General features: G+C 47.7%; 1 protein-coding gene across 1 annotated transcript; it reads right to left on the minus strand.

The window, feature by feature from the left end:
* Nucleotides 1-7,973: 7,973 nt before the first annotated feature.
* On the minus strand, nucleotides 7,974-18,812 carry CGRRF1 (cell growth regulator with ring finger domain 1). Its single transcript, XM_054286766.1, has 6 exons — nucleotides 18,659-18,812; nucleotides 15,700-15,839; nucleotides 13,800-13,971; nucleotides 13,454-13,607; nucleotides 10,704-10,811; nucleotides 7,974-9,841 (listed from the first exon to the last, which is right to left on the minus strand). Exons 1-6 carry the CDS (start codon nucleotides 18,760-18,762, stop codon nucleotides 9,491-9,493), a joined length of 1,029 nt encoding a protein of 342 aa, XP_054142741.1. The 5' UTR covers nucleotides 18,763-18,812; the 3' UTR covers nucleotides 7,974-9,490.
* Between the last annotated feature and the right edge of the window lie 2,341 nt (nucleotides 18,813-21,153).

Consider the following 21,153-nt stretch of genomic DNA (forward strand, 5'->3'; position numbering starts at 1 on the left):
ACAAGTGTCTGTGTGCTCTGGTGGGGGCTGGAGAAAGGAAAATTCCATGTTTGTGCATCCTTTGGTTGCTTCTAAAGCTACACGTGTCTGAGTCTGGCCCTTTTGGGGGGAAAACAGTAGTGGGGAACCAAAGGCCACCCAAAATCACCTGGTGCCCTGTGCTGGAGCATCAATCCCACTGCAGGATGACGAGATGAGGATCACCAGGTAGACACCAAGAGCAAATGGTCCATCTCACCACACTTGCAGTTTGCTTTTAGCTCTCAGCCTGTCTGGTGACTAATTAAACAAACAGGACTTCCCTGCCAACACACCCCGGCCATCTGCCTCATCCTCCAGCTCCATCCCAGTCCACGCTCCAGCAGGGAGCCCCTTTGCCCTCACCTAGAGCGCTGGGAGCCCTCCTGCAGCCGGGGTGTGCTCTGGGCCGCCCGTGGAGCCGCGAGGATGCTCCATCTGCCGCGCCGGGTGCGCGTCTGGCGCGGGAGCACCGCGAGCTCCGGGTGGGAACGCTCACACCCCGCTGATTTAAGGGTTGCCAAGCTGGCTGTGCCAAGAACGCCTCCCAGGTTTTGCATTTTGCATGTCTAAAGTGGGAATAGCAGCGATGGGAAGGATATTTAGGGCTGAAGCAGTAAATGCATCCCGCTGGGAGGATGGGAAGGGCGGTGGGAATGGTGTCCCCCCACACCAGCAAGATGTGGAGGAGAAAAGGACCAAAGCCACAGTTTCTATCCTGTGCTCCAGGAGACACCAGGACCATGCTTACTAATTAATCCAAAAATAATCCCCCACCATTTAGGACCCTGCAGTTGCTGCTCCCCAGGGTGTCCCAAGGAGGCAGCTGTGGAGGAGTGAGACCCTGACGTAACAGCACACGCCTGATGTTTGGAGGTTTCTATGGTAATTAAAAAACAGATCTGTGACCCGTGGAAGAAATTCCTTGCTGCATTTCGGGCTCTGCAGGGCGGGTGCCCGTGCAGATCCGTGCGATGGAAGGATCCTCAAGCTGCCTGGGAGCAAATCTCCTTCCCTGACTGCAGTGGGGACATCACCAACACCAACACCCCCGTGGCCAGCTCTGTTCCCTGCAGATGGAGAATCCAGAGTGCAGCCCACGTGTCCTGGGAGCACAGACACCCCATCGAGAAGCAGAGTAGTTCTCTTTTATAAGGTAATTCCTGTGGGACCTTGGGGTCTCTGCAGATGCAGCTGGAGCATTTCTGCAGGGCTGCAAGTGCCTGGGTAGGAAGCAGAGGCTGTTAGTGGGACTGTCATTGTCTGTGGTGTTGTGGGCTGGGGTGGGTCATGGAATCACAGAATATCCTCAGCTGGAAAGGTTCATCCAGTCCAACTCCTGGCCCTGCACAGACACCCCAACAATCCCACCCTGTGCCTGAGAGCGTTGTCCAAATGCTCCTGGAGCTCTGGCAGCCCTGGGGCTGTGACCATTCCATGGGTAGCCTGTACAGTGCCCCACCACCCTCTGGGGGAAGAAATTCTCCTGATTATCCAACCTAAACCTGCCCTGACAGCTCCAGCCATTCCCTGTCACTGCCACTGAGAGCAGAGATCGAAGCTGCACCCTCCATGAGGTCTCCCCTCAGCCTCCTCCAGGGTCAGTACAGCAACATTTAGATTTCTGTTTACCATTTCAGAGGGAAAACAAGAGGTCTGTGGTTATATTAACCAAGCAGGTGGTCTAAGCAAATTAGTGAATCCTGACGATTCCCGAGTTCAAAGGAAGCAGTTGCTCATCTCTGTGGAAGCTATCTGATAACATATTTAGCTGAAGAAAGGATGAGTGTATCCACCAGCACACAATGGCCCAGATTTCCTAGCTCATTAAACCCAAATATTAGTGAAAATACCATGGTAAGCAGGCTGAGATAATTAAACACAACATCACTTCCATTTGTTCCTAAACACAGTGTGGGAATTGGCCAGTGGGATGGCAGCATTTCTCTTACCTTGGGTGGTGAAGTGGAGCTGTAAAATTCACAGAGAAAAACACCCTTCAAAAAGCAAACTCACACCAAAAAGAAATAGAATAAAGTAAAAAATAAAAATTAAACAATAAAACCTATATGGGTCTGTATTTCCAAACTGGATGAGACAGACATTAAAAAATCCCAGAATCCTTGGAGGATTTTGGTTGGAAGGGACCTTAAAGACCATCTTCCAGCCTTAACATGACCTTCCACATGGACCAGCTCCCAGTGTGGATGTACAACCACTGCTTCTGAAGCCCTGTTAGTAGAAATTGAAGTGTTGCACAGCCCAAATCCTGTGAAAGCAGCATGGGCTGACTCCTGTGATGCTGGAGGCAGTGATCACTGGGTGATGGAGGATGAGGGCTGTAGGAAAAGCACATTTAACCCTCTGGCTTGAGCTGCAGCCGCAGATCTGACAGGGAAAGAGGAGTGGCAGCATCTGGGTGCAAACACCTGGGGAAGGGAGCACTGGGAAATACTGGTGAGCATGGAAAGGCTGCTCTCATTGTGTTTGTTCAGCCATTGTCAAGGGGGTGCTGTGGGAAGATCCCATGTCCTCTCTGAAATGCTGGGAGAGCACGGACATTGCCTCTGCAGCAGTGTCAGCTCTGCCCTGCACGCTGGATGAGCTGGCTCACAGGGACCCCAGGGACACAGAGCCAGCAAAATAAATCAGCTTAACTAATGGTGCTCAAAAAACCACCCCTGGCAAATGTATCACAGGCTGCTCTCGTGCCTGGAGATGCCAACAGAGCGGTGATGAAGAGGAGCTGAGGGAGAAGGGGATGCAAAAAGGGTTGTGAAGGATTTCCTGTAAGTTTCACTGGGCTCTGCCAGTTTCAAACAACCCCTTGAATATAAATATTGCAACATCTGATCAACAGCAAGTGAGTATTTGCAGAATGTGCCTTTGCAGGACTGAGATCTCTGTGCATGTTGGCCTTCAGGGCAGCCTGGTTATCAGTGCTGGATTGTGGGGCTCTGGATGTCCCATTCCATCCTTTCCAGCCATTGGCACGGGCAGGGAGAACAGCTCCACTCACACCTGGCACGGGTCTGCACCCCTGAGTAGCTCTGGGCCCCTCTTCATGCACACCAACACCCCTAAAAGCCTGCCAGCACAATAACTCCCTGCACGGCTGTCTCCCATAGCCAGCCTCATGTTTACCTACAACACTTGCATTTTTCCAACCATTTCCAGCCAGCACTGAGAGCAGCTTGTTGTAGGACTTGGAGCTGACTGAGGCTGTGTTGCAAGCAGATGGCCCTGATGAAACAAGACACTGATCCCCAAGGAGGCACCGTGCAGCGGAGCTGCTCGACTCCCCGGCTCCAAGGCAGCCTTGGAAATGTGCATTAGCACGCACCATCGAGGAAATTGCTTCCTAACCACCCCTCTCAAGAAACTCTCTTTGGAAGCCTGGTTCCAGCCTGAGACACGTGTCAGCAACACTGATACTGTGGCAGTTTTCCTCGTTAGTTATTAATAATGGAGCAGCTGACAAAATTAGGGTATTTAGGAATATTGTTAGAGGAGAGAGGAGGAGTTTCCAGGCTGGGTGAGGGTTTAGGTGTAGCCAGGATGATGGGGTGGAGGAAAACCTCAGTGCTCACACTTGGTGGAATGGAAGGGGATCCAAATGTGAAAGACAAAAACAGAGGAATACATCCCTCATTGATCCTGCTGCTCCTGGCTGCAAACAACTTCAGCAAAATCCAGGGAAGTGCCATCTAGGGCTGGATGGACTAACAAGCATGTGTGGGCACAGCTGGAACAGATGTAAATAGAGATGATCCACTGAGACCTCTGAGGGCTGCTCTGCATCTTACCCAAGCCCTCCTAATGACAGAGTGTTGAATGCTGTGAAATTTGATGGAGACTTTTTCATTAAGAAGTTGGTGCTGAAAGGGAAAACTGGAGCTGGCAGACTCATTCACACATTTTTGTGTCTCTGGGAAGACACTTAAGAAAGACTGGGAAAGTTGCAGTCATTCTTCAATGGGAATTCACCAGCTCTTGGCAAATAGTCCTTTTTGGTCCTAGAGCAACATGTAAAGGTAAATTCTTTCAAGTGTCATTCAAGCTGTCTCAGTAGAGGAGGGTTTGGATGATACTGCAGCCACTTCAGCCAGGTTTGGTACTGAGCACCTGGGAGGAGGAGGAAGGCAGCAGCTGGGTCACAAATCCTGTGTCATGTATGGCAGAACCTGGTGAATGAAAATCCCTGCTTTTCAAGCTGTGCTGTGCCATAAATCACTGCCCTGCTCTTACTTGGATCAATGGAATGTGCTGCCCACAGGGCTCTGCTCACCCTGGCAAGCAGAGACAATGCCATGTCTGACTCCCTCAGGGCTCCTCACTTGCCATAATCATCCCCAGCCCTGCTGCCAGCAAGATCCCACCCCAGGCTCCCTCCTAGCTGGTGCTTTTTGAGCTGGCAGGAGAATTTTCCTCCTTGAAATTGAGGACCCTCACGAACTGGAATGAACAAACCAAATGTGGTGTCTGTGCTGCACGTGAGCAGGGAAGACACAACATCTGTATCTCACAGCTCTGCTGGCAGGAGGCTGATGCCTGATAACCCCTGGTAGAGCTCTGCTCTGCCTCCAAACCCAACAGCATCTGCAGAGTTACAGGGAAAAAAGAAGAGGATAACTATCAAAATAATTCACAAGTTAGCAATCCTCCCTTCCAGCCTGCTTGTCAAAGTATTGTTCATGAGGAGCTGATAGACACTGGAATAAAGAGTGTGGGGAGAGAGAAGTGATGCATTAGACCTCTCACCGGTCCCCTGACTGCAGCTACACTGAGAAATCTGCCAGGAAATATTACATGGGAAGTGGCTATGCAATGGGAGAGCAAAAATTATTAGGAACTGCCAAAATCCCTCAGCTGATGAAGACAAAAAGCTGGAGGAAGCATTTAAAACCTAGAAAAGGTTTTTAAGTACTAATCTTCTGCTGATAAAAGGTTGCTGCAAACTGAGGATAGAAAACACAGGTAGCAGCTAATTGTCCTGATAATTATTGCTGGTCCCACAGAAGCAGTTCTGGGATTCACTCAGATCTCAGGAGGATCCAGGCAGTGCAGGTGTTTTCTAAAGAATGGAAATCAGAAAATCAAAGAATGGTTTGGGTTGGGAGAGTGGGAGAGACCTTAAAAATCAGCTCATTCCAACCCCCTGCCATGGGCAGGGACACCTTCCACGTGAGCAGTTTGCTCCAAGTTCCACCCAGTCAGGCCTTGAACACTTGCAGAGGTGTGACAGAAATGCAAATCCTCCTGTCACAACTGTGACAAACATCCCAGTGTTGCCCTTTCTGTGTCTGAGGGCTGCATGTGCAGGGAGAAGGAACAAAAGGAGTTTTTTGGCTTTCCCAGGCCTGATGAAGGCTCAGTAACCTCAGCATGAATTTATAATGTCATCAATCTCCAAAATTCTGTGGGGGAAACACAAAGACTCCTCACTTTGGACATCAGACTCTGCTGATGGATTCATTTAGTCTTAAGACTGTGTCTACATATAGCATTTTTATTCTTTTAAATCATTCCCATTATGAGATGGGATAATTAAGGCAGGACCTCTCCAGCTCAGCTGCAGCAGCAGCCACACAAATGTGCCTTTATGTTGGTGTTGCACATTCCCAGGAGTTTATGGAACCCAACCAGTGTCAGGCCCTTTTTACAGCTACATCCACACTGCACTACAAGCTCTTGTCTCTCCACACACACTGCTCACACAGAGTGAGTAAAAGCAACACAGAAACAATTTGCAGAGCTGCCCCAAGTGACTCTGGAGTGCTCAGCAGACACTTTCTGTCCCTCTCCGTGGTTCTGGGGGCTGTTGTGGCAGGTCCTGCAAAACCTGGGACTCTCTAGTGCTCAGCTGTGGCCTCATAGCTGTGCTCAGGTTTGCACCTGCATCCCTGTGTGCCATCAGAAATGGTGGCAATACCAAACTTACCCAGAAATAAACCCCTAATCCAATTTTCTCTTTTTTCCTGCCCAGCAAATTCCAGCAAGGTAACGCCAAGCCTTTCTACCAGCTCAGTTCAGAGAACTTCTGCTGCAGCAGATGGAATTCAGCTGTCCCTGGCATTAATTACATCAGCTCCACACACACAGGACACCAGGGACAGCCTCTGCAGGGGCTGCACGTCCTCTGCAGTGACAGAGGCCACTCCTTGTTTACTCTGCATGTGAGGACAGCTGAGCAAGTGGTGATGGTGCCTGCAGAGACCTCCAGTGACAGATGTCAGCCCCAGACCTCCCTCACCTGGCAGAGCTTCCTCAGGGCACAGGGAGCCCCAGCAAGGTGCAAATCAGCAGGAGAAACTCACCCAATTCCTGTCTGCTCTTACCATACTTGAAGTTTGATGGTAGCATATAAATGAGGCATTTAAATCAGATGCACACAGAAGCTCATCTTAAAGCTGAACAAGACATGCACCTGGGCAGCCTGTGGACAGTCTCACCACTCTTGCAGTGAAGAATTTTTCCCTGATATCCAATCTAAACCTCCCCTGCTGCAACTTGAGGTGTTCCCTCTTGTCCTATTCCTTGTTTCTTGGGAGAAGAACCAACCCTCACCTGGCTGCACCCTCCTGTCAGGGAGCTGTACAGCAGCCACCTGAGCTGATGTGGATTTTCCCTACAACCATTTCCCCTCTACTTAGGAGGCAGATAAGGCAGAAAGAAGATCCTAACACAGCAACACTTCCTCCAGAAGGAAGATGCCCATGTCACAGTCCATTGGCGCTTGGAAAGACACCTTGGGACATCCCTAAATAGCACCACTGTCTGATCAATCCATCTGCAAGCCTCAGCTCTGATTAGGGCTGATGCATCAAAGCAAACCAACCTCTCCTGCAGCAAAAAACATTATGAATCTGAAACACCCCAGTGCTGCTTAAAAGAACCAAGTCCCATTGCCAGAAGTCTTCCAATGTTCCTTGGTGCCACCAAAACCATAAACATCATCTATAACGAGCAGAAAAAGAATGTTATACCACCTCTATTACAACAGGGTGACAGAGCAGAACAGCCTCTGTCAATACACTGTGTTTTTGTGGGTCACAGGAAGGTTTTATTTCTCTCTTTCAGCTTTGAATCCCTGCTTTAAGACAACCAAGGGAAACACTGGACAGCTTTAGAGCTGCTCCTTTTCCTTCTCACCTGATCTGTATTTTGGCATGGCTTCTCAGAAGAAGGACAAATGTAATGAGGCAGCTACTGTACTTTTTATAACTCTCATCAGGTCTTTCATTTGGGCCAGCAAGGAAGCTTGTTAGAGCAGAGAAAGCAACTAAGCATCTCTGGAAAATGCTATTAAAAGAGCAAGTAACAAATGAAAAGCTGGGACAGACTTAATGGTAAATACATGGCCTGGCAGATCAGCACAGCTCCATCCTGCCTGCATTATTATTTAATACTGGCATCGACTGAAAGATGAGGCAGACCAGGCCATTCTCTGTGGGGTTGCTTGAACACCATTTCATGTGAGATTAAATAGGCCCACAGGTCTGGATCATGCTGTTTGATGGGAGATTTTAATTAATTGATTAAATATCGGTGACTCCAGCGGTGGAGCAGTAAACCACACCTCCTTCATCATCTCTGTGGGCAAACAAGTGCCTGCTAATTGTCAGTGGCCAGCTCCAGGCTGGAACAGCACAGCATTACCCTGCTCCTCTGGGATAACAAACTGCCCAGCCACTGTCCCACGTGCTGGGGGAGCTGCTGGTGTGGAATCAGGCACAGCTCCAACCCCACACACACCTCAGGGTGTCATTTCTAGTTCATACACAATGCAAACAGCAGCCTGGTTTGTCCAGCACTTTATTCCCAAGTTGTCCCTGGCCAGGATGGTCATACACAGTCAAACAACAGCCTGGTTTGTCCAGCAGTTTATTCCCAAGTTGTCCCTGGCCAAGATGGTCACACACAGTGCAAACAGCAGCCTGGTTTGTCCAGCAGTTTATTCCCAAGTTGTCCCTGGCCAGGATGGTCACTTTATTATCTTACAACCAGGCTGCTGATCACTGGCAGGGAATCTGTGGCTATAGGCATCAATTCCCCACATCCATCTGTCCTTACAACTAACCATTACTCTTCCCAACAGCACCACCTAAATCTTTTCCTCAGATGTAATTGCCAGGAGTTCAGAAGCAGGGTCACAGCAAGCAATATAAAAAAAGAAGCATGGAAAGGTGAACTTGGAATACCTTGGAGTGGGGAAAGCTTCCTTCCCTGGTTTGGAGGTGTGCAGCACCTTGTGTGTACCCTGGAGCTGCTGGAGAGCAGAGCTGAGGATCTGGAGCACAGCTTTCCCTGCCTGAGCAGCTGTCCTGGAGCTGGATGTGGAGAAAAGCTGCAAGGGAACAAAAGGGAGGACAGAAAGCAGCTACTCCCCATCTCTACAGGTTCTAAGGAGCATTTTCCCTTATATGAGCAGATGTGAGACTCAGCCCATTTGTCCTTAGGAGAATTTGTCTCTCTTTAAAGAAACAAACCACTTTCTTTTCTCAACAGGCATTTTTATTGCTTTTGACAACACACCACTGGAGTGAAAGGAAATAATTTTCTGCTATTCTTTAGCTTCTTCCTTTGTTAGAGCAGGTACATTTACATTTCCTGGGACTATTGATAAGGGTAACTGGTTAACTTGTTACTGATCATCCAAGCTGACCATGCAAGTGAAAAGAGTTGGAAATCCTTCAAAGCACCACAAAGCTGCCACCACTCTGGAGAGTAATTAACCAACATTTGCATGGAGAACAAGTTCTTACAGGCACTGCCAACAAGACTGAAAGTCTGTGTCACAAGATGTCATCGCAGGGGCTCAGGCTTGAAAGTGTCATCAACATGCAGTTCAAGAATCATCAACAAAAATCTTTCCAAAGGGCTTTGGCTGAAGGCCCTCACACACAAATCCTCCAAACCAGGCAGAAACAGTGTCCTGAGCCCCACCTTGAACCCCCAGCTCCTGCCACAGCCCAACCTTCTGCTACAAAATAAACACACACAGGGTTAACGCTGAAGAATATTTACTTTCCTTCATATGGTACATTCTGTAAAGTGCTAAGTTCCTAAATTATACCGAGTTAAAATGATATACAGCTCTAGTATTTTAAACACAATAAATATAGAATGAGCCTTGGGCAACTGCACTTGCAAGTTTTATTCTTTTTTTAGTAGACAGCCTAAATTTAGTAGTCAAAATAGCCTCCAACAGTGCTCCAAGAAAATCTAGGAAGCAGTTATAAATAAATTCACATCCTTCGGAGCTATCCCACGCACTTCTCCTGTCCACATTGCACGGGGAAGCAGCGCTCCTGTGAGCATATGGAGCGAGGAAAAATAAGGAAGCTGAAAATTACCCAACAAAAAAAAAGCAAAATCCTACAAGTTAACACTACATATCCTCCCATAAATAGTCTGGCTTCCACATTTAATCTTAGTGCACATAACCCAGGTCTTTTATTTTTAACTCCTGTTAAAAAACTCTTCCAGGAAGAACATCTTGCAAGACACGGGTCGACTCATCCTCATCTTGCTCCTTTTTGCTGCAAAGTGGAAAAGACTCCTGCACGAACTGCCTGCACATGGGGCACTGCTGGAAATACCTGATGCAGCCATCACACAGGCACGTGTGTCTGCAGGGCAGCAGGACCCAGTTCACAGGGCCATTCTGGCACACCACACAGTCTTTGCTGTTTTCTTCCTGCAATTCTGGTTCATCTCCAGCCAGCCCAGCCTTTTCCAGCAGCCCTCTGTCAGTGCTGCTCTCACCAGGGAAGGTGTCACTGCAGGAGGGTGCAGGACTATTTGCAGACATGAAGAGTTGCTAAAATACACATAAACACAAATATTTAGGAGTGAACAAACTCTTCCCCAATCTCTGCACATGCACAGGTGCAGTGGAAGTGCCACTGGATCCATTCACTGGGTCAAACAGTGCCAGACTCTGTGGGGGTCCTGGCAGCTGCCTGCCCTCCAGTTAAAGGCATTTCAGAAACAAGAAATTACATAAAACAGTGGGAAAATAATAAAGATAAGTCCTCAGACCTTGGTTGTATCAAATCAATGTCATGCATGAAATTTAACAGAAGTGCTCAGGTTTTGAGCAGCTCGGGTTTGTTTCTGGTCCATCAGTCTCTGTGCCTAGAGGGATCCTCTATCTGTTCCTACCAAAATTATATCCACCATGCTGTCAAATCTGCTTCACTCAACCCATTCTGCTCTTGCTCATATTCCAATCCCCTGCTCCTTTTTTCGTCTTATTTTACATGAAGCGCAAATTCTTCTGGGCATGATTCCTAAGCATAGTGCAAGAAAAAGGAATTTTAAAAAAGTAAATTTCTTCTGAGGCTCTCCTGATTAAAAGGGAATTTTGAAGAAAGGAAATAGCAATTCTAGAAAGAAGAAGCATTCAACAGTGATTTTTTTCCTACTGCTTTACTAAGTGGACACTAGGACTCCTAGATTAGAAGCAGTTCATTTCTCTGGGAAATCTTGAATATTTTAATGGAAAATATTTCTGTACAGTAAGTTCCTGTGGCACTACTTAACTGATAAAATAATTTCAACTACCATCCAGTTCTTTGCATGACAATAGAAGTCTTGTACTAATTTAGGCTCCTGAAAGCCTACACAAGCTAAAGTTAACACTGTCATACACATGAAACCAGACTCCGTGCGTGGCTTACCTTCAGGTCATGGTATTGACCTTGAGCTAGCAGGAGATACTGATACAGAATTCGGCAGGAGAGTCTGTAGCTTTCATCAGGAACGTGAATTACAGCCACCATTGCAATCTACAAACAGAAAAATATTCTGTGTTTAATAACCTTAGCACTCAGGCTGAGAGAACTGGGGGTGTTCACCCCAGAGAAGAGAAAGTTCCAGGGAAACCTTAGAGCCCCCTCCAGGGCCTAAAGGGGCTCCAAGAGAGCTGGAGAGGGACTGGGGACAAGGCATGGAGGGACAGGACACAGGGAATGGCTCCCAGTGCCAGAAGACAGGGTTTGATGGGATTTTGGGAAGGGATTCCTGGCTGTGAGGGTGGGCAGGCCCTGGCACAGGGTGCCCAGAGCAGCTGTGGCTGCCCCTGGATCCCTGGCAGCGCCCAAGGCCAGGCTGGACAGGGCTTGGAGCACCCTGGGATGGTGGAAGGTGTCCCTGCCATGGCAGGGGGTGAAATATGATCTTTAAGGTCCCTTCCAACCCATATTATTCCCCGATTCTCTGTTTTGCTTTGGTACAGCTCCTGACCTGCTTAATTCCTTAGACAATCAGGAATTCAACAATGTTGACTTGAAGCACTGATGAAAAAAAAATAAATTACAGTGGACAAGGGATAAACAGGATGTGGCACAAGAGAGCCCCTGGTGCTCCTTCAGCTTCCCCATGGAGCTCTTCTGTGGGCAGTTTACAGCAGAGCCCTGCTCTGCCTGCTCCCACCTCGTGGAATTACACCCCAAACTGCAAAGGCACCTGAGCAATCTTCTCCACTTTCTCCCCTTCCCTCAGAAACACACAGGCTGCAGTTTTTAGACTCCAAAAATCACTAAGAAGTGATTGGCTTGTAATCTGAGCAGGCAAAAGACAAATTTCACTGGAAAGGATTCTGAACCCCCATGGGCTGACTTCAGATAATTCCTCTGGAAATACAAGCACTCCAAGCTTGCATGCTGTGCCTAACCACCCCCACCCTGCCCAAATTACGTAATGGCCTCTAAAAAGCTGGGAAAAAAGAAAGTGAAATTCAATATTATTGTAGTTCCCAGAAGCTGTCAAAAGAGAAATGAAATATAGAAGCTGTTTTGCTTTAAAAAGAAATTTAAAGGCAAATTAGACTTGCACTTCAAAATCCACACATGGCTAATTAAATACAGAGTTCAAATGTGTATGTACCTACACATATGGATTTATAAGAACTGATTTCACTATTCCTTGGCAAAAGGGTCTTTTTTTTCTTTTCTAAATCACAGTGCCTGAGATCTAAGCTTCCACTTTAGCCATGACAGTCTTCCAGTAATTTCTGTACATTTATATATGGTCATGCTAATTTTCTGGATCTAGAGGAAAATGATGGCACAAAACCAAGTAGGGATGATCTTGCCACAAAACCAGTTAGGATAAAAATCAGATTACCCCCTCCCAGGAAAGAATCACTGAAACAGCATCCACAGTGATGGACACCCACACAGACCCCCCAGATATAATTCAAAATGGTAATATCACACTGGCAAGGATCCATTTCCACATTCCATTTCTATTTTACAAGTTTGTTTCAACAAACCAGACCCAATTCTGACATTTGCCTGGCAAGGAGTTCAAGTGGAGTTACTCCTGACTGGATTTACAGATGTGTTCCTTTCCTCCAAAACCAGAGGAAAAATACCTCCATCACTCTCTTTCACCCCTTTCTTCTATGTTAGGGCTCAAAAGAGAGGTGTTACAAATTCATGCCCATGCTAATGTCAATTACATTCAAATATTACATTTAGAGTCTCTATAAAAATGTATTAAAACATTAAAACATCTCAAGGGGACAGGAGGGCAGTCCTAAAGTCAGGTGACAAGAAGCCAAGGACAGCCATCACTGGAAAGGGGACAGATTTCTCAGGCACTGGTGTGATTACAGCTTGCAGGTGAATGCATGGAAAAGTGTTCAGTGGATTCAGGAAATTTGCTTCTGAATTCAGTTGTGCTACTGTTAAAGGAGCTGCTGCAATCAGATTACCAATCCAATGGAAAGATGGAGATAAAAGTGTGTCTCAAATCACTCAGAGTTCACCAATTTAGAGTTTCTAAAGGGTATTGAACAGCATGTGGCAAGGCTGAAGCTGCTCTAATAGCAAGAGATTAGGAGGAGAGCCTTTTTGAGGAGCTGAGTATCTCCCATCCGCCCCAAGCCAGACTTTCACCCCTTCCTGGAAGTGCCCTGGAGTTGGCTCCTGTGAGACACCACCATGACACAGACCTGGGGCAGAAAGGTAATTTCTAGGTTTCTAATAGCCAAGTCAGCAATCAGCTCCATATCTGTGCCAGACACTTACTAAAAAAACCCTCCTGCCTTGCCAACAGAATCCAAGAATCTGTGTAAGTGCAAGAGCTCCACCACATGCCTGTGGGATCCCAGAATTCAGAATAACAGGTTGCTAAACTGCCCCAACCCTCATTCCTCAGGGACATTGGCAGGCTGAAGCTTTGGGGAAATCACAACCCTCTTTCAAATGCTGTAGTGAATAAATAAAGAGTAAGCAATGTTTCTCCATTGCCTCTTCAAAGACTGAGGTTTGGAAGTTAAAGCTTTGAACTGCTTTATTTTAGAAAATAAGAAAGTGAGGGACCAAATTCTAAGGAACAGGAAAGTGAAGCTGCTTTTTTCAAGCCTCTCTCCCATTCAGACCTTAAGCACAGTGACCCTGAAATATACTCTGATATTACTTACAATATCATATATTTCTCTGTCCTCTTCATCTGCTAACGTCAGCAGTGCTACCAAGGGATAGCGAGCTCTAGGCACGGGGCCAAAATCCACAACTTGAGCATCTTCTGCTAACTGACAATATTTCTCTGCCTTGTCATTTTTTTTAATGGTTTGCCTGTGTCAAGGAAAACAATCAGTGGTTGCAATTGCAGACAAACATGACGTTTGCATAAAGAACATTTCTCATTGTGTTTGCTCATAAACGAGTTGTGCCAAAATCTGCAGCACGTTTACCATCCCCAATGCTCCCCGTGCCAAAAAAATCAACATATTTTGTCAAAACAATTCAAAAAAAGGATACAAGTACTGCTGTTTGTAGAGGTATTCGTTGTAGAGAGCATCCTCTAATGCCTGAGGAGTCTTTATCCTGAAGCAGTAGACGTGTTTCTGCAGAGCTTCGTGGAGTTTCTGGACATTGCAGCCCCAGTAGCAGGTAAGGACACAGTCCTCCAGGCAGTCAGGTGTCAGTGTTACGCCCCCTTGGAGAAAGGAGAGGGATTTCATTAACTCCCCACGTGCAGGAATCCTGGAATTGCTAACTCTAGATGCTTGAAGGGCTACAGGCAGAAAACACCTTCAGTGTCACAGATTTTTATCACAGAACCATAAAATCATAGAATGGTTTGGGTTGGAAGGGACCTTAAATCTCACCTTGTTTCATCCCCTGCCATGGCAGGGACACCTTCCACTATCCCAGGGTGCTCCCAGCCCTGTCCAGCCTGGCCTTGGATCCAGGGGTAGCCACAGCTGCTCTGGGCACCCTGTGCCAGGGCCTCATCACCCTCACAGGGAACAATTCCTTCCCAATCTCCCATCCATCCCTGCCCTCTGGCAGTGGGAGCCATTCCCTGTGTCCTGTCCCTCCATCCCTTGTCCCAAGTAACTCTCTATGCAACCCATGCCTGGGTTTCACCGCCCTCACAGGGAAGGATTTCTTCCCACCATCCCATCTATGCCTGCCCTCTGGCAGTGGGGAGCCATTCCTCCTTGTCCTGTCCCTCCAGGCCCTTGAAGTCCCTTCTAGGCTCCCTTCAGGTACTGAAAGGCTGCAATCAGGCAACCCCTAAAATGCTAAAAATTACAAAATAACAAAAATAATTTATCATTATAAACAAATCTTTGGACAATTTAGATTCAGCTTAGTGTTTATGGAAGTCAGTGGGGATGAGGAGATAAAATGGCTGATTAAGCTCACAAAAATACCACATGCATTTTATGAATGGTAAATTTTAACTTCTGGTAACACTTTAGACACTCATTGGCAGATCCAAGAGCACAACCTCAGCCCAAAGTCCATTCCCTCCTGAGATAATGGCAGTAATTAGATCACTCATCTACAAAACTCCCTGGGCTCTCAAAGAATAAGGCTCTGGATCATGCAGAGGGAGGAGTACAAGGGCCTCTGTGCTCCCCATTCTTTTTTCAAAAAAACTTCTAAACACTTCCTGCACAAACAGGAGCAGGAGAGCTCAAAGCTCCTGAGAAATCCCAGCTACCTGAATTGTTGGATTTGTTGTGGTGGGGGTTTTATGTTGAGGGAGGGGAAAATCTGCTGCAGCCCCTCCTCATGCATGGGAAGGCCCCACAGCTGTGTGGGTGCTCAGCCTTGCTCACTGCTCCCCAGTGATGCAGGACATGAATTCCTCTCTGGGAGATTTCAGGAATGATGGGGTGGCTTGAACTCTGATCCAAACAGATATTTAAATTCAGTTTCCATTGGAGAACAGATAGAAAAAGAGAGTGATGATTTATTTTTCTATTTATTAAAAATAGTGCACTTCCAAACACTGCTGAAGATCTGGGCTTAGATTTAAGTGGGTGGCACATGTTCCATAATGAATTCTGTACAATTCTACAATTCCATGAAATTTATAGAAACGCCCACAGTGGTTGGTAATTTGCAAATGTTTTAGTTACTTAAAGATCTGTAATAGCAGGAAGTGCTCCATTAATGAGAATTAAAATGCACCTTCATATCCAAACATTTCACATTTAAAAACACCACATTTATAAACTGTGTAAAAGCTTATTTCTGTTGGAATGGAAGTGTATTTCTGAGGAATTGTGATAGAGAAAAAGGATGAGAGCAAAAAGATGATCTTTAAGGTCCCTTCCAACCCAAACCATCCTATGATTCTAGGCAGAAAATGGAAAGTACCAAGTTCAGGAATGCAAATTGACAAAAACCATGTAAGAAATCAACTGACTTGTTACTGAAGCTGCAGCAGGATTATGGATCTCCAACCCAAAAGGATTTTTCACTTGTCTCATCCGCTTTTTCAATACCCTTGTGCTGGATTCTGCCTCTTCTGAGTTCCTCAGAATGACAGGAACACCCAAACCAAACCTAGGAGACACAAAACAAGAATGAATGGGTTCAGTGTTAGTGTTGAAATGTTTGATTTTTTTTTTGTCAGTTCTAAACAGCAAGCAGCAGAACAAACAGAGGTAACTTGGCTTTCCAGAGTATCTGCTAGGATGCATGGATAATACATCCTGCCATTTGGACTTCAGCTGTTTGTCAGAAGGCACGAGTCTTCACAGTGACGCAGGGAATCTTTAAAGGGGGAATATTTTGCTCTGGGTTTCCACAAAGGGAATAAAATGAATGAGAGTTGTCGGTGCCCTCTAGTGGTAAAGGCTTAGGCCAGAATTTGCTCCCGAGTCCTGCAGAAGTGAGCACATTCCCGCTCCTCCCGTGAGCAGGGACACTTTGCACCAGCCCACGCTGCTTCCAGCCCCATCCAACGCGGCCTTGAACAATTCCAGGGATGAGACAGCCACAGCTTCTCTGGGCAGTCGGTGCCATGGCCTCATCTCCATCACAGCCAAGAATTCCTCCCCAATATCCAACTCAAGCTGCTCTCTGTCCGTTTAAAGCCATTCCTTCCATGGAAACATTTGCACTTCATCAGTGGCATCATCGAAGGCTCTCGGCCATGACTGATTTGAGCACAGCTCCCTCTGCCATGAGGGAAAACACCCACAGTGACATCCCTGGGGCTGCAGGGGAGGGAATATCCCAGTTAAACATCCCACAAAGAAACCTGAGGCAGCAGCTGCTTCCCTTCTCCAATACCCAAACCTTATCAGAGCCCATCTCTGCAGCCCTGTTTTATACCAGAATCTGCCTGATTATGGCAGAAAATCCCTCTTCCTTGGAAATTTTCTTCACTGGATGAAAGCAACAGGATTATCCTCATGAAAAGCAGCAAGATAAAAGAGCCTCTGGCACAGTTCTAGCAGCAGCTGAAGGCATGGAGGCCTTTCTGTTCCCCAGTCAGATGTGGTTTTCTGTAAATTTTAAGTGTACAAAGGATGAATAAAGATACAGGTTTTATTTTATGATCTAACAGTCCAGATCATTAGCTGGTAGAGGAGAACATTAATTTATTCAGAGCAATGCTACCTTAGAAAAAGCAGGATTTTCCAAGGGTTTAGTTAATGAATTAATGTTTCTGCAGAGCCAACAGGGGCTGAGCCTTCAGCTCCACCCAACAGGAGCATTCCCCTCCAGCTAAAAAGACAATGCCCAGGTAATCAATGTAAATTCCACCTCACCCCTGTGCCCAGGGCACCTGTGGGACTGGCTCTGGAAGCTGCCTGTGCATTAACCTACTTGGACAGTGAGCAGAGCCACAGGCACGCAGAGCTGACACAGGAACAGACACTCCTCCCATCCCTGCAAGGCCTGACCAATGAGAACATGAACATTCCTCAACAGTCAGTGCTCTTCAGGCTGACTGACACCAACACAGACACATCATTAAAGAAATTAATGCTGAAAATTAGGGGGGAGCCCAAATGCCACTGCAGCAATAGAACAGGTATGTTGTGCTCCAGTGGCAACATTTGCAATTACAGTGCTCTGTGTGGCAAATGAAGGATTTGAGTTGTTTTCCTGAGCAAGTTCAGGAGCACTCGAGCTGTAACTGCACCTGCAGGCACGGGAAAATCCCTTGGAGGCTCCTGGACATGGCCATGGCACAGGAGAGTTCCAAGGGAGCAGCAAATACCTCTGAGCAGCTGCCCACACATTCACCTGCTGGTATGTGCTGAGCTCCTGGCTACAGCTCCTCCTCGATTAACAGGCCCCAAGTTTGAAGAAAAAAAATGCATATATTTCCATAAACTGCAGTAACACCTAGTGCAGGTGCAACTGGAATCTCTGATCCTGAAAAAAAAAAAGCCTTTGGACAGTCCTCTGTACACCCTGTACCCAAAAACACCAGTGCATACAAGTTAGGATCTTGTAGCACATATCTATTTCAGACCTTTTCAAGCAGGGACTGCCAGAATTTACCACAAGTAGATAAATAATGATTAAACTGGCAAAAGGATCAGTGGATAGAGATAGATGAAGATTCATCTAAATCATGGCTCAGTATGATAACTTTTTAAAGATACCTTTATCACCAGCACTTTGCAGATATTAATGTGGAACCAATGAGAGGAAGTTCAACAACTCCAGTTTTATTTTCACCACAAGCCACACAAATCTGCTGTAGCCACAATTTCTACATGAAAGATTTTGATTGCCAATCAATGCTCTGCTCCTGGCAAGTACCAGTATTTACATTTACAGCCACTTCTGAGGGTTAGGGACATTCAAGGAGCTGCTTCTGAAAAAGGCAACAGCGGCATTTCTTCGTCATCCTCTCAAACACAAGCAGAAGCCCTTTCACTCACCGCCCCTCGAGACACTTCAGGAGTTCAGTTCACAGATTCACAGAATCATGTATGTTGGAAAATAACCCGGCTGCACCCAGGGAGCTGTGCAGGGCCACAGGGTCCCCCTGAGCTTCCTTTGCTCCAGGCTGAGCCCCCCCAGCTCCCTCAGCTGCTCCCAGACCCTTCCCCAGCTCTGCTCCCTTGCCTCGATACACACACATATCTTAGTACACACAAACGCATTGTTTGCCAGTATTATGAATGATATTACGAAAAGCATTAAGAAAACACTTCAGTATTACTAAAATAGAAACGAGCTTAACAGAAATACGTATAATTTCTTTTTTAAAAAAAAACTTTTTTGCTCGTTTAGAAGCCTAGGAGTGTTTGGGCTTGAAGGGACCGTTCCAAGCCGCTACCGTGGGCCTGGCCTTGCTCCCCCTCAGCACAGCCCAGGCCCCCTCGGCCGAGCCCCACCGACCCCCGAGCACTGACCAGCCGAGAACGAGCGCGCTGGTGACGAGGAAGCAGACGGACACCAGGGCGATGTAAAACAGCGGCGAATACTCGTACAGCGTAACCAGGAACACGGCAGCCATCGGGCTGGCCGCGCCGCCCTCAGCCTGCGACTGAAGCCGCTGCCCTCAATGTGCCAGGGACGGGGTGGAGCCATGGCGGCACAGAGTGAAGGCGCTGCCCTCAGTGTGCCAGGGACGGGGTGGAGCCATGGCGGCACCGAGTGAAGCCGCTGGCCTCAGTGTGCCAGGGACGGGGTGGAGCCATGGCGGCACAGAGTGAAGGCGCTGCCCTCAGTGTGCCAGGGACGGGGTGGAGCCATGGCGGCACCGAGTGAAGCCGCTGGCCTCAGTGTGCCAGGGACGGGGTGGAGCCATGGCGGCACCGAGTGAAGCCGCTGGCCTCAGTGTGCCAGGGACGGGGTGGAGCCATGGCGGCACAGAGTGAAGGCGCTGCCCTCAGTGTGCCAGGGACGGGGTGGAGCCATGGCGGCATCGAATGAAGCCGCTGGCCTCAGCCTGGGACAGGGCAGGACCATGGCAGCCACAGGGTTCCAGGGAATCAAAGTATCATTTGTATCCATAGACTTGTAACAATATTGATTGTTTCTATCAATTCCTATATTTATAGCCATTATATATTCTATGACATCTATTACATGAAATATGACCTATACATTTTATAGAATACAGGTTACAATATACTCTTATGTTACAGTAGTAAATTATACCATATTATATATCATATACATACACATATTTTATGTGATGGACATATAAAATACATATATTTAATATAATACACTACTACGTAATATGTTTTTGCAATACAAATGGAAAAAAGTGTAATTCCTGACTAATAAATTTATATTCCCATCCAGTAAAACTCTACCTCATTTTTCTAGCTTTTACGTCTTATAATTGAATATTATTACACATAATACGAGTAAATTTATTGTACAACTGAATTGTTCAACAAAAAAAAGTTATCTAGATAAAATAAATATATATTGTTATTTCTAAACTTTTCCCCTATTGCAATCCAGGCACATCAGTCTGGCCCAATCCTCTTTCAAATACCTCCATCCAGGACCAAGTGCAATGTTATGGCAGGGAAAAGCACTAACAGATGCAGTTATTAAAGATACGATAAAGAGATGGAGCGGATTGGGGCAGGGTGTGTCAGGAGCCCTCAGGCTCTGCCCCGGCGCAGGGCTGTGCGCTGGCTGCTCACAAAGATGTGCGGCTCGCCTTGGCCAGCCCAAAGAGCATCTCCAGCAGGAAGCTTTTCTTCACACAGGCCACGGCCTGGGCTCCTCCAAAAGCCTGCCCTGCCTACCTTCAGTATCTTGTTTGTGCCCCTATTCATTTGAATCAGCCGGGCCATTTGCTTTTCCATTGCTTTCATTGTCCGGCGCATTTGCTCCATTTCTTTGAATCTCATTTTAACGAGCCGCCTTCTCTGCTCAGTTTTGATCTTCCTCCTTCTGGCCACTTCCTGAGCTCGCTGGGCCGCTGCTCTCTGCCTTGTGGCCGCCCTTCTGCGCCTGAGCCACCACCCCACAAGCATGAGCAGTGGCTGAGCAATTTGTCAGATCTGGGGCAGGTAACGCAAGGCAGCCAGGAGCCAGGGTCCCCAGCCAGGCTCAGGTGGCTCTGCAGGTGCCGGTGTCACCTCTTCTACAGGGTGCTGGTACCCCAAGGCAGCCAGGAGCCGGGAACCCCAGCCAGGCTCAGATGGCTCTGGGAGGGTCGGTTTCTGATTCTCTGCATGGTGCTGCTCATCTCCATGAAATCTGTTCACCACAGACAGTGGGAACGGGAAGATGAGCAGCACAAACACAGCCAGGACTGCTTTTTCTGCCATGTTCTGCAGGAGGAGAGAGACAAGGGTTTCAGTGGGGCTACCAAGGGAGCTTGGGGGATGCAGTGAGGCCCGGAGGCGCAGGGATGTGAGGGCAGGGAGCAGAGGGACCCAGGCAGCTGGCAGGCAGCAGGGCCTGTCCCAGTGGGCCAGCAGCAGCCCCGTGCCCTGGCCAAGGCACCGGCCCCAGGGGCCGGCCCTGGATGCAGGGGGACAATGCAGGCCCGGCTGCGGCGCTTGTGCCCCGGCCCTGGCCCAGCACAGCCCCTCCACGTGCGCACTCACCGCTTGCCCAGGCTGTGCTGGGCCAGCGTTCCCTGTGGGGGCCTTTTCCAGCTGCCTCCATTGTGACACGCTGCCCCTGATGTCACAGGGGCCAGGGGCATCACAGCCGGGCCAGCCCTGCCCTTGGTCCCCAGCCCAGCTCAGGGGCTCCCTGTGGGCCCAGCAATGAAAGGCCCGGCACCCAGCAAGCGCAGCCCCTGTGGGAGGGAATGGGCCCCAGGGGCTCCCTGCACAAAGCAGGCAGAAGCACCTCTTGCTGACCTCTTGTCAAAGAGAAAAACATATAACCACTAATGTTGAATATGTTGCATAATATCAACAATGAA

The sequence above is a fragment of the Melozone crissalis genome, unplaced genomic scaffold, assembly GCF_028551555.1.
Source record: "Melozone crissalis strain CALT ecotype California unplaced genomic scaffold, PUWL_Pcris_2 ptg000056l_1, whole genome shotgun sequence".
NCBI classification, from domain to species: Eukaryota; Metazoa; Chordata; class Aves; order Passeriformes; family Passerellidae; genus Melozone; species Melozone crissalis.